Source organism: Diprion similis, chromosome 3, assembly GCF_021155765.1.
Source record: "Diprion similis isolate iyDipSimi1 chromosome 3, iyDipSimi1.1, whole genome shotgun sequence".
NCBI lineage: Eukaryota > Metazoa > Arthropoda > Insecta > Hymenoptera > Diprionidae > Diprion > Diprion similis.
Genome location: NC_060107.1, coordinates 14,854,013 through 14,868,343, shown reverse-complemented (window position 1 = coordinate 14,868,343; position 14,331 = coordinate 14,854,013). Strand labels below are relative to the sequence as shown.

Genomic DNA, 14,331 nt, shown 5'->3' with positions numbered 1-14,331 from the left:
AAACGTTTTTTATAATATTACAAATAAATAGAATTATAATACTGAGATATAGTTGTCACATAAATGCGAAGTGAAACTAATGTTACTTGAGTTTCAAATAACGAATGAGTTATGTACAATTTTTGACGTTTTCGTTTTGAACCAGACCCCACCATTGAGAACTAACATGTTTTCATACTACAATCTGTGACGTTTGAAAAAAAAATATTGATCGCAATCACCGTGATGAGAATAGACACGAAGGACCAATGAGTAGGTTGAAGCATCTTCACGTTTACGAACTTTTTGATTTTCCATTATCCAGCTATCGAAGTCCGCCATTAATTTTCAAATACAAATAGCCAATGAAAACAGGTCATGCGGTGGCATGACTCTGATTAAAGGGACTCTAAGTGCCTCGAGTTGTAGATGAATAGAATGGTTGCTAGGAAGTAAGTACGGCACTGGCTCATGACCGGCTCGTATACCTTAATTAGATTTAGAAATCAAGAAGGTAAGATTTTGCAGTAGAAAATTGTGGTTGGCAAAGCATGAATTAGTTATACACAAACAACATGATCTAATGATACATTTGGTGCTGGGCTGATAAGTGAATGTACAAACTAATCATGGATTATAAGTACATGCCTATACATATAGCAGGTAATGAAGTTGTTGCAAACACTTGTCAATTAGGACTAATCGAGAAAGAGTGTAACGTAAATCAGAAAAATTCTTTTCATGTATATAGAAGTGCTGAAATACAACTACAGGTATAAATACATAAATCAATGCCAATTCTACACAGCGATCGAGAGGTAGGTACAAGCGATTCTACAATTTAAAAAAGAAGCTACTTGACTTCGCAAGCGTCAGTGATGTTTACGATCGTTGAATCGGCGTTCTGCATTGCATTGAACTGAACCAGAACCAGTTCGTAGGTGACTATCGTGCCGGCAACCTGCAACATTCCGAAACACTGTAATAAACTTTAGACAAAATGGCGTCGTTGCAAGTCAATTTAATAGTATGGAGGCATAGTGAAATTGGCGAAGTATCGCGTAAGCTTTCAACTTTTATTCGTGAGTCCTTTTAGAGTAAAATATGCTATGACAGACCTCTTTTATTATTAAATACGGTTGTAGCCATCAAAGTCGTTGCACGATATTTACTGCCACCGGATGGCGTCTTTTCAATTTAATGATCCAGATAAATGAACCAAGAACAGTCTTTCTGCCAACCATGAAATTAATGTCGTCGAATTATACTTACTGAAGTACTTACTGTCAGAATGAGGCCTCTGGTGATCGCGAAGAAGTTCAGACCAGTTAGACCGATCCTGTCCGTGGTAATTTGACTCAAAAATCTCTGAACCTGTGGATTATTTTTTTCAAACTTCAACTCAATCGCTTAGATTTTTTACTATTTTGCTCGCCACTGACTGATTCGCATCCACAGATTGCTGTGTGTAAATCATAGCGAAGACTCTCCGTGTCTTCTTAGAAAGCAAAGTGCCAATAAGCTTACCTCGATGGAGTAACTAGTTGTGGAAACACTATAGAGGACTGGAGACGGTCGAAGAGACTCGTCATTAACGGCTGCAGCGTACAAAGAGACAGCTGCGGTCCTGGCGAGTAGAAAACCGAAGGAGAAGCTAGTGTACAGTGTTTGTGGAGTACCGAGCCTTGGCCTAGGAAAAATTCTCATTAAAACTACAACATCATGTCTTGAACTAGGAATAATTTATCAGTACACCTTTTCGTTTACTGCATGCAATAACTTAATGTTAGTTTCTCAAAAAACCATTACCAGATTGGCAAAATCGTTGCTTAACAGGTTGATGACAAAGTCAACGCTACATGTTTGTCATTCATGAGGGAAAATTAGTTACAACTAGTAAATAACGTGCAGTAAGGCTATTACTATGACGTACTTGAGAGAATTCAGAAGTTGGATGCAGATGAAATACAGATTGGTGGCAAATGACAGCAGGACGATGTCCGAAATGTTGGAGTCGACTCGTCGAGTGAGATTGGCTAGACGATTGTAGTCTTCTCTGGCCTGGGCCCACCACCAGTCAGGCATTGCCTTTGTAACATGACAATACTGGTGTTCCAGTTCATTGGTAACAATTTAGATGATAAATTTGCAAGTATGAGAAGATACCGCAATTGATTGAATAGTTAGTTAAGGAGGTGTCTTGGTCCATTTCGATTATATCTCCGGTGTCGATTATATCTCCAGATATCCAAGTCCACGTATTTTAAATGAAAAAACGGTTTAACAGCCCCATTATATATACACAATTCTGAATGAAAACGTGTTTATTTCTGTAAAAATCGACTATATTTTATCCTTAATGCGATAATATGACCGTGTGTATTTCGGGTCTAATATTTTACTGTTCTGGGTTTGTAGCTCAGTGAAAGTGGACTAACCTAGGCTGCCTAAATGATTTTGGCAATTGGTAGAATACTGTATGCAGTGCCTAGTAAAGCTGAGGTTACGCATAACTAGTTTCGGCCAACAGTGATGAATCTAAGTGCCTGCTGATGTTGTTATATGTCAACTTGATCTAATATTGATGTGGGAAATTATGTAGAAAGAAATAATATATCGAAACACCGTAGATTTGTACCCAATTGTCATGTAACATTAATGTGTCAAGCAGATAATATATGTATTGCCAGAGATGCTTGATCATGATGTTATACATACCTATGATGATAAAGTATTATAATACCTCTATTTTGGCAAAATAAAAAAGGACATGAATCAGTCTCTTATCTGCAAAAAATATAAGACTACTTAAAAAAAATCTAGACAAAGTTTATGCATAGTCAACTTGGATTCAATTTGAGGAGTGCAAATGACCGCGCACCGTAGTTTTGAATCGTTAGAAACGATGCTTCGAACGTTATGGGTGAGAAACGGTAAGATTTTTTCCCATTTTGCCCGTTGTTATTCGTACGATGTTCTGTATATTTTGTTTGAAATCCTAAGAGTATATATAATTGTAGACAAAAAAGTCTCTTAAAACTCAATCCTATTAAAGTGAGGTTTTCGGCTCCAAAAATAGCGAAAAAGAAAAGTTTGACCCTTTTGTACATATTTGAAGGGAGAATTTGAGCAATGTTGAGAATTGCTAGGATCCATTCAGTGAAAGCTGTATATACGTTATGCGGAAATGGGTGCTGACGCAACAGCTGAATGCCGTGCGTCGAAACTATGTGGTTAAGTCCAGAGTCGTTGGCTAATTGGGATTGTGACAAAATGAGGAATATGGAGAAAAGGATTGAAGTAGATGATAGCGTATTCGGACTGCGCGCAAGCGATTTCTGCCGCAAATTACGGCAATATGGTGCAACAAAGAATTCATTCGAAATTGTTCTTTAACATCGGCTAAAACACACCAGAAAAATCAAACGGAGTTAGCCTTCCTTTTTTTACGGAACTCGGTTGATTTTTGTCTCAGAATCGTTTTGCGGGACCCTTTTTTCGATAATTTGGACCTCCAGAATGCGAAAAAAAAAACATCCTCAGGTGCGTGCGATCGATTCCTCTCGCAAGATTACGTCGGAATAGCGCCTCAAAGAATTAATTGCAGCACTTTTAAGAATCGTCGAAATTTTTGCCAAAAATTCAAAGGGGTAAGCCATACTTTTTTGGTCATTTTTGGAGCTGAAAATTTCTCGTCTCGGATTTGATTTGTATGACCATCTGCAGAGTCTTTCGACCCCCAGAAACTCAGAAAACACCTGAAAATAAACGTAGGACCAGCAGCAGAGAAACGACGATGAAAATTATGAGTTTTTCGGCTGTAACTTTTCAGCTATCGCTCGCAGCTTATTGGGACTGCGCTTAATCGATTCCTCTCGCGAAATTACGTCGGAATAGGGCATGCAAAAATTGATTGCAGCACTTTTCGAAATCGTCGAAATTTTTGCCGAAAATCCAAAGGGGTAAGCTTTACTTTTTTGGTCATTTTTAAAGCTGAAAATTTCTCGTCTCGTAATTGATTTGTATGCCCATCTCTAGAGTAATTCGACCCCCAGGAACTCAGAAACCCCTTAAAATGAACGTAGGACCAGCAGCAGACAAACGACGATGAAAATTATGAGTTTTTCGGCTGTAACTTTTCAGCTATCGCTCGCAGCGTAATGGGACTGCGCTTAATCGATTCCTCTCGCAAAATTACGTCGGAATAGGGCATGCAAAAATTGATTGCAGCACTTTTCGGAATCGTTGCAATTTTCGCCAAAAATCCAAAGGGGTTAGCCGTACTTTTTTGGTCATTTTTGGAGCTGAAAATTTCTCGTCTCGGAATCGATTTGTATGACCATTTCTAGAGTAATTCGACCCCCAGGAACTCAAAAAACACCTTAAAATAAACGTAGGACCAGCAGCAGAGAAACGACGATGAAAATTATGAGTCTTTCGGCTGTAACTTTCCAGCTATCGCTCGCAGCGTAATGGGACTGCGCTTAATCGATTCCTCTCGCGAAATTACGTCGGAATAGGGCATGCAAAAATTGATCGCAGCACTTTTCGGAATCGTCGAAATTATTGCCAAAAATCCAAAGGGGTTAGCCTTACTTTTTTGGTCATTTTTGGAGCTGAAAATTTCTCGTCTCGGAATCGATTTGTATGACCATCTCTAGAGTAATTCGACCCCCAGGAACTCAGAAAACACAACAAAAAGAGCGTAGGACCAACAGCAGAGAAATGACGACGAAAATCATGAGTTTTTCGGCTGTAACTTTTCAGCTATCGCTCGCAGCGTATTGGGACTGCGCTTAATCGATTCCTCTCGCGAAATAACGTCGGAATAGGGCATGCAAAAATTGATTGCAGTACTTTTCGGAATCGTCGAAATTTTTGCCAAAAATTCAAAGGGGTAAGCCTTACTTTTTTGGTCATTTTTAGAGCTGAAAATTTCTCGTCTCGGAATTGATTTGTATGACCATCTCCAGAGTAATTCGACCCCCAGGAACTCAGAAAACACCTTAAAATAAACGTAGGACCAGCAGCAGAGAAACTACGATGAAAATTATGAGTTTTTCGGCTGTAACTTTCCAGCTATCGCTCGCAGCGTAATGGGACTGCGCTTAATCGATTCCTCTCGCGAAATTACGTCAGAATAGGGCATGCAAAAATTGATTGCAGCACTTTTCGGAATCGTCGAAATTTTTGCCAAAAATCCAAAGGGGTTAGCCTTACTTTTTTGGTCATTTTTGGAGCTGAAAATTTCTCGTCTCCGAATCGATTTGTATGACCATCTCTAGAGTAATTCGACCCCCAGGAACTCAGAAAACACCTCAAAATAAACGTAGGACCAGCAGCAGAGAAACTACGATGAAAATTATGGGTTTTTCGGCTGTAACTTTCCAGCTATCGCTCGCAGCGTAATGGGACTGCGCTTAATCGATTCCTCTCGCGAAATTACGTCAGAATAGGGCATGCAAAAATTGATTGCAGCACTTTTCGGAATCGTCGAAATTTTTGCCAAAAATCCAAAGGGGTTAGCCTTACTTTTTTGGTCATTTTTGGAGCTGAAAATTTCTCGTCTCGGAATCGATTTGTATGACCATCTCTAGAGTAATTTGACCCCCAGGAACTCAGAAAACACCTCAAAATAAACGTAGGACCAGCAGCAGAGAAACTACAATGAAAATTATGAGTTTTTCGGCTGTAACTTTTCAGCTATCGCTCGCAGCGTAATGGGACTGCGCTTAATCGATTCCTCTCGCGAAATTACGTCAGAATAGGGCATGCAAAAATTGATTGCAGCACTTTTCGGAATCGTCGAAATTTTTGCCAAAAATCCAAAGGGGTTAGCCTTACTTTTTTGGTCATTTTTGGAGCTGAAAATTTCTCGTCTCGGAATCGATTTGTATGACCATCTCTAGAGTAATTCGACCCGCAGGAACTCAGAAAACACCTCAAAATAAACGTAGGACCAGCAGCAGAAAAACTACGATGAAAATTATGAGTTTTTCGGCTGTAACTTTTCAGCTATCGCTCGCAGCGTAATGGGACTGCGCTTAATCGATTCCTCTCGCGAAATTACGTCGGAATAGGGCATGCAAAAATTGATTGCAGTACTTTTCGGAATCGTCGAAATTTTTGCCAAAAATTCAAAGGGGTAAGCCTTACTTTTTTGGTCATTTTTGGAGCTGAAAATTTCTCGTCTCGGAATTGATTTGTATGACCATCTCCAGAGTAATTCGACCCCCAGGAACTCAAGAAACACCCTAAAATAAACGTAGGACCAGCAGCAGAGAAACGACGATGAAAATTATGAGTTTTTCGGCTGTAACTTTCCAGCTATCGCTCGCAGCGTAATGGGACTGCGCTTAATCGATTCCTCTCGCGAAATTACGTCAGAATGGGGCATGCAAAAATTGATTGCAGTACTTTTCGGAATCGTCGAAATTTTTGCCAAAAATCCAAAGGGGTTAGCCTTACTTTTTTGGTCATTTTTGGGGCTGAAAATTTCTCGTCTCGGAATCGATTTGTATGACCATCTCTAGAGTAATTCGACCCCCAGGAACTCAGAAAACACAACAAAAAGAGCGTAGGACCAACAGCAGAGAAATGACGACGAAAATCATGAGTTTTTTGGCTGTAACTTTTCAGCTATCGCTCGCAGCGTATTGGGACTGCGCTCAATCGATTCCTTCCGCGAAATTACGTCGGAATAGGGCATGCAAAAATTGATTGCAGCACTTTTCGGAATCGTCGAAATTTTTGCCAAAAATCCAAAGGGGTTAGCCTTACTTTTTTGGTCATTTTTGGAGCTGAAAATTTCTCGTCTCGGAATCGATTTGTATGACCATCTCTAGAGTAATTCGACCCCCAGGAACTCAGAAAACACCTTAAAATAAACGTAGGACCAGCAGCAGAGAAACTACGATGAAAATTATGAGTTTTTCGGCTGTAACTTTTCAGCTATCGCTCGCAGCGTATTGGGACTGCGCTTAATCGATTCCTCTCGCGAAATTACGTCGGAATAGGGCATGCAAAAATTGATCGCAGCACTTTTCGGAATCGTCGAAATTATTGCCAAAAATTCAAAGGGGTTAGCCTTACTTTTTTGGTCATTTTTGGAGCTGAAAATTTCTCGTCTCGGAATCGATTTTTATGACCATCTCTAGAGTAATTCGACCCCCAGGAACTCAGAAAACACCTTAAAATAAACGTAGGACCAGCAGCAGAGAAACTACGATGAAAATTATGAGTTTTTCGGCTGTAACTTTCCAGCTATCGCTCGCAGCGTAATGGGACTGCGCTTAATCGATTCCTCTCGCGAAATTACGTCAGAATAGGGCATGCAAAAATTGATTGCAGCACTTTTCGGAATCGTCGAAATTTTTGCCAAAAATCCAAAGGGGTTAGCCTTACTTTTTTGGTCATTTTTGGAGCTGAAAATTTTTCGTCTCGGAATCGATTTGTATGACCATCTCTAGAGTAATTCGACCCCCAGGAACTCAGAAAACACCTTAAAATAAACGTAGGACCAGCAGCAGAGAAACTACGATGAAAATTATGAGTTTTTCGGCTGTAACTTTCCAGCTATCGCTCGCAGCGTAATGGGACTGCGCTTAATCGATTCCTCTCGCGAAATTACGTCAGAATAGGGCATGCAAAAATTGATTGCAGCACTTTTCGGAATCGTCGAAATTTTTGCCAAAAATCCAAAGGGGTTAGCCTTACTTTTTTTGTCATTTTTGGAGCTGAAAATTTCTCGTCTCGGAATCGATTTGTATGACCATCTCTAGAGTAATTCGACCCCCAGGAACTCAGAAAACACCTCAAAATAAACGTAGGACCAGCAGCAGAGAAACTACGATGAAAATTATGAGTTTTTCGGCTGTAACTTTCCAGCTATCGCTCGCAGCGTGATGGGACTGCGCTTAATCGATTCCTCTCGCGAAATTACGTCAGAATAGGGCATGCAAAAATTGATTGCAGCACTTTTCGGAATCGTCGAAATTTTTGCCAAAAATCCAAAGGGGTTAGCCTTACTTTTTTTGTCATTTTTGGAGCTGAAAATTTCTCGTTCCGGAATCGATTTGTATGACCATCTCTAGAGTAATTCGACCCCCAGGAACTCAGAAAACACCTTAAAATAAACGTAGGACCAGCAGCAGAGAAACTACGATGAAAATGATGAGTTTTTCGGCTGTAACTTTCCAGCTATCGCTCGCAGCGTACTGGGACTGCGCTTAATCGATTCTTCTCGCGAAATTACGTCAGAATGGGGCATGCAAAAATTGATTGCAGCACTTTTCGGAATCGTCAAAATTTCTGCCAAAAATCCAAAGGGGTTAGCCTTACTTTTTTGGTCATTTTTGGAGCTGAAAATTTCTCGTCTCGGAATCGATTTGTATGACCATCTCTAGAGTAATTCGACCCCCAGGAACTCAGAAAACACCTTAAAATAAACGTAGGACCAGCAGCAGAGAAACTACGATGAAAATTATGAGTTTTTCGGCTGTAACTTTTCAGCTATCGCTCGCAGCGTAATAGGACTGCGCTTAATCGATTCCTCTCGCGAAATCACGTCGGAATAGGGCATGCAAAAATTGATCGCAGCACTTTTCGGAATCGTCGAAATTATTGCCAAAAATCCAAAGGGGTTAGCCTTACTTTTTTGGTCATTTTTGGAGCTGAAAATTTCTCGTCTCGGAATTGATTTGTATGACCATCTCCAGAGTAATTCGACCCCCAGGAACTCAAGAAACACCCTAAAATAAACGTAGGACCAGCAGCAGAGAAACGACGATGAAAATTATGAGTTTTTCGGCTGTAACTTTCCAGCTATCGCTCGCAGCGTAATGGGACTGCGCTTAATCGATTCCTCTCGCGAAATTACGTCAGAATGGGGCATGCAAAAATTGATTGCAGTACTTTTCGGAATCGTCGAAATTTTTGCCAAAAATTCAAAGGGGTAAGCCTTACTTTTTTGGTCATTTTTGGAGCTGAAAATTTCTCGTCTCGGAATTGATTTGTATGACCATCTCCAGAGTAATTCGACCCCCAGGAACTCGAGAAACACCCTAAAATAAACGTAGGACCAGCAGCAGAGAAACGACGATGAAAATTATGAGTTTTTCGGCTGTAACTTTCCAGCTATCGCTCGCAGCGTAATGGGACTGCGCTTAATCGATTCCTCTCGCGAAATTACGTCAGAATGGGGCATGCAAAAATTGATTGCAGTACTTTTCGGAATCGTCGAAATTTTTGCCAAAAATCCAAAGGGGTTAGCCTTACTTTTTTGGTCATTTTTGGGGCTGAAAATTTCTCGTCTCGGAATCGATTTGTATGACCATCTCTAGAGTAATTCGACCCCCAGGAACTCAGAAAACACAACAAAAAGAGCGTAGGACCAACAGCAGAGAAATGACTACGAAAATCATGAGTTTTTTGGCTGTAACTTTTCAGCTATCGCTCGCAGCGTATTGGGACTGCGCTCAATCGATTCCTTCCGCGAAATTACGTCGGAATAGGGCATGCAAAAATTGATTGCAGCACTTTTCGGAATCGTCGAAATTTTTGCCAAAAATCCAAAGGGGTTAGCCTTACTTTTTTTGTCATTTTTGGAGCTGAAAATTTCTCGTTTCGGAATCGATTTGTATGACCATCTCTAGAGTAATTCGACCCCCAGGAACTCAGAAAACACCTTAAAATAAACGTAGGACCAGCAGCAGAGAAACTACGATGAAAATTATGAGTTTTTCGGCTGTAACTTTCCAGCTATCGCTCGCAGCGTAATGGGACTGCGCTTAATCGATTCTTCTCGCGAAATTACGTCAGAATGGGGCATGCAAAAATTGATTGCAGCACTTTTCGGAATCGTCAAAATTTCTGCCAAAAATCCAAAGGGGTTAGCCTTACTTTTTTGGTCATTTTTGGAGCTGAAAATTTCTCGTCTCGGAATCGATTTGTATGACCATCTCTAGAGTAATTCGACCCCCAGGAACTCAGAAAACACCTTAAAATAAACGTAGGACCAGCAGCAGAGAAACTACGATGAAAATTATGAGTTTTTCGGCTGTAACTTTTCAGCTATCGCTCGCAGCGTATTGGGACTGCGCTTAATCGATTCCTCTCGCGAAATTACGTCGGAATAGGGCATGCAAAAATTGATCGCAGCACTTTTCGGAATCGTCGAAATTATTGCCAAAAATTCAAAGGGGTTAGCCTTACTTTTTTGGTCATTTTTGGAGCTGAAAATTTCTCGTCTCGGAATCGATTTTTATGACCATCTCTAGAGTAATTCGACCCCCAGGAACTCAGAAAACACCTTAAAATAAACGTAGGACCAGCAGCAGAGAAACTACGATGAAAATTATGAGTTTTTCGGCTGTAACTTTCCAGCTATCGCTCGCAGCGTAATGGGACTGCGCTTAATCGATTCCTCTCGCGAAATTACGTCAGAATAGGGCATGCAAAAATTGATTGCAGCACTTTTCGGAATCGTCGAAATTTTTGCCAAAAATCCAAAGGGGTTAGCCTTACTTTTTTGGTCATTTTTGGAGCTGAAAATTTTTCGTCTCGGAATCGATTTGTATGACCATCTCTAGAGTAATTCGACCCCCAGGAACTCAGAAAACACCTTAAAATAAACGTAGGACCAGCAGCAGAGAAACTACGATGAAAATTATGAGTTTTTCGGCTGTAACTTTCCAGCTATCGCTCGCAGCGTAATGGGACTGCGCTTAATCGATTCCTCTCGCGAAATTACGTCAGAATAGGGCATGCAAAAATTGATTGCAGCACTTTTCGGAATCGTCGAAATTTTTGCCAAAAATCCAAAGGGGTTAGCCTTACTTTTTTGGTCATTTGTGGAGCTGAAAATTTCTCGTCTCGGAATCGATTTGTATGACCATCTCTAGAGTAATTCGACCCCCAGGAACTCAGAAAACACCTCAAAATAAACGTAGGACCAGCAGCAGAGAAACTACGATGAAAATTATGAGTTTTTCGGCTGTAACTTTCCAGCTATCGCTCGCAGCGTGATGGGACTGCGCTTAATCGATTCCTCTCGCGAAATTACGTCAGAATAGGGCATGCAAAAATTGATTGCAGCACTTTTCGGAATCGTCGAAATTTTTGCTAAAAATCCAAAGGGGTTAGCCTTACTTTTTTGGTCATTTTGGAGCTGAAAATTTCTCGTTCCGGAATCGATTTGTATGACCATCTCTAGAGTAATTCGACCCCCAGGAACTCAGAAAACACCTCAAAATAAACGTAGGACCAGCAGCAGAGAAACTACGATGAAAATTATGAGTTTTTCGGCTGTAACTTTCCAGCTATCGCTCGCAGCGTATTGAGACTGCGCTTAATCGATTCCTCTCGCGAAATAACGTCGGAATAGGGCATGCAAAAATTGATTGCAGTACTTTTCGGAATCGTCGAAATTTTTGCCAAAAATTCAAAGGGGTTAGCCTTACTTTTTTGGTCATTTTTGGAGCTAAAAATTTCTCGTCTCGGAGTCGATTTTTATGACCATCTCCAGAGTAATTCGACCCCCAGGAACTCAGAAAACACCTTAAAATAAACGTAGGACCAGCAGCAGAGAGACTACGATGAAAATTATGAGTTTTTCGGCTGTAACTTTCCAGCTATCGCTCGCAGCGTAATGGGACTGCGCTTAATCGATTCCTCTCGCGAAATTACGTCAGAATAGGGCATGCAAAAATTGATTGCAGCACTTTTCGGAATCGTCGAAATTTTTGCCAAAAATCCAAAGGGGTTAGCCTTACTTTTTTTGTCATTTTTGGAGCTGAAAATTTCTCGTTTCGGAATCGATTTGTATGACCATCTCTAGAGTAATTCGACCCCCAGGAACTCAGAAAACACCTTAAAATAAACGTAGGACCAGCAGCAGAGAAACTACGATGAAAATGATGAGTTTTTCGGCTGTAACTTTCCAGCTATCGCTCGCAGCGTAATGGGACTGCGCTTAATCGATTCTTCTCGCGAAATTACGTCAGAATGGGGCATGCAAAAATTGATTGCAGCACTTTTCGGAATCGTCAAAATTTCTGCCAAAAATCCAAAGGGGTTAGCCTTACTTTTTTGGTCATTTTTGGAGCTGAAAATTTCTCGTCTCGGAATCGATTTGTATGACCATCTCTAGAGTAATTCGACCCCCAGGAACTCAGAAAACACCTTAAAATAAACGTAGGACCAGCAGCAGAGAAACTACGATGAAAATTATGAGTTTTTCGGCTGTAACTTTCCAGCTATCGCTCGCAGCGTAATGGGACTGCGCTTAATCGATTCCTCTCGCGAAATTACGTCAGAATAGGGCATGCAAAAATTGATTGCAGCACTTTTCGGAATCGTCGAAATTTTTGCCAAAAATCCAAAGGGGTTAGCCTTACTTTTTTTGTCATTTTTGGAGCTGAAAATTTCTCGTCTCGGAATCGATTTGTATGACCATCTCTAGAGTAATTCGACCCCCAGGAACTCAGAAAACACCTCAAAATAAACGTAGGACCAGCAGCAGAGAAACTACGATGAAAATTATGAGTTTTTCGGCTGTAACTTTCCAGCTATCGCTCGCAGCGTGATGGGACTGCGCTTAATCGATTCCTCTCGCGAAATTACGTCAGAATAGGGCATGCAAAAATTGATTGCAGCACTTTTCGGAATCGTCGAAATTTTTGCCAAAAATCCAAAGGGGTTAGCCTTACTTTTTTTGTCATTTTTGGAGCTGAAAATTTCTCGTTCCGGAATCGATTTGTATGACCATCTCTAGAGTAATTCGACCCCCAGGAACTCAGAAAACACCTTAAAATAAACGTAGGACCAGCAGCAGAGAAACTACGATGAAAATGATGAGTTTTTCGGCTGTAACTTTCCAGCTATCGCTCGCAGCGTACTGGGACTGCGCTTAATCGATTCTTCTCGCGAAATTACGTCAGAATGGGGCATGCAAAAATTGATTGCAGCACTTTTCGGAATCGTCAAAATTTCTGCCAAAAATCCAAAGGGGTTAGCCTTACTTTTTTGGTCATTTTTGGAGCTGAAAATTTCTCGTCTCGGAATCGATTTGTATGACCATCTCTAGAGTAATTCGACCCCCAGGAACTCAGAAAACACCTTAAAATAAACGTAGGACCAGCAGCAGAGAAACTACGATGAAAATTATGAGTTTTTCGGCTGTAACTTTTCAGCTATCGCTCGCAGCGTAATAGGACTGCGCTTAATCGATTCCTCTCGCGAAATCACGTCGGAATAGGGCATGCAAAAATTGATCGCAGCACTTTTCGGAATCGTCGAAATTATTGCCAAAAATCCAAAGGGGTTAGCCTTACTTTTTTGGTCATTTTTGGAGCTGAAAATTTCTCGTCTCGGAATTGATTTGTATGACCATCTCCAGAGTAATTCGACCCCCAGGAACTCAAGAAACACCCTAAAATAAACGTAGGACCAGCAGCAGAGAAACGACGATGAAAATTATGAGTTTTTCGGCTGTAACTTTCCAGCTATCGCTCGCAGCGTAATGGGACTGCGCTTAATCGATTCCTCTCGCGAAATTACGTCAGAATGGGGCATGCAAAAATTGATTGCAGTACTTTTCGGAATCGTCGAAATTTTTGCCAAAAATTCAAAGGGGTAAGCCTTACTTTTTTGGTCATTTTTGGAGCTGAAAATTTCTCGTCTCGGAATTGATTTGTATGACCATCTCCAGAGTAATTCGACCCCCAGGAACTCGAGAAACACCCTAAAATAAACGTAGGACCAGCAGCAGAGAAACGACGATGAAAATTATGAGTTTTTCGGCTGTAACTTTCCAGCTATCGCTCGCAGCGTAATGGGACTGCGCTTAATCGATTCCTCTCGCGAAATTACGTCAGAATGGGGCATGCAAAAATTGATTGCAGTACTTTTCGGAATCGTCGAAATTTTTGCCAAAAATCCAAAGGGGTTAGCCTTACTTTTTTGGTCATTTTTGGGGCTGAAAATTTCTCGTCTCGGAATCGATTTGTATGACCATCTCTAGAGTAATTCGACCCCCAGGAACTCAGAAAACACAACAAAAAGAGCGTAGGACCAACAGCAGAGAAATGACTACGAAAATCATGAGTTTTTTGGCTGTAACTTTTCAGCTATCGCTCGCAGCGTATTGGGACTGCGCTCAATCGATTCCTTCCGCGAAATTACGTCGGAATAGGGCATGCAAAAATTGATTGCAGCACTTTTCGGAATCGTCGAAATTTTTGCCAAAAATCCAAAGGGGTTAGCCTTACTTTTTTTGTCATTTTTGGAGCTGAAAATTTCTCGTTTCGGAATCGATTTGTATGACCATCTCTAGAGTAATTCGACCCCCAGGAA

The 14,331-nt window shown here is 40.8% G+C and overlaps 1 protein-coding gene across 1 annotated transcript in view; it reads right to left on the bottom strand.

Annotated features, from left to right (window-relative positions):
- LOC124404532 (gustatory receptor for sugar taste 64f-like) overlaps positions 1-14,331 on the bottom strand; it is a 59,779-nt gene continuing 45,448 nt past the window's right edge. Inside the window, exons 8-11 of the mRNA XM_046878740.1 lie at positions 1,913-2,067; positions 1,507-1,669; positions 1,264-1,353; positions 1-940 (exon numbers count right to left, since the gene is read on the bottom strand). Of these exons, the coding sequence (XP_046734696.1) occupies positions 833-940; positions 1,264-1,353; positions 1,507-1,669; positions 1,913-2,067 (516 nt within the window). The 3' untranslated portion in view covers positions 1-832. The remainder of the gene's footprint in view (positions 941-1,263; positions 1,354-1,506; positions 1,670-1,912; positions 2,068-14,331) is intronic.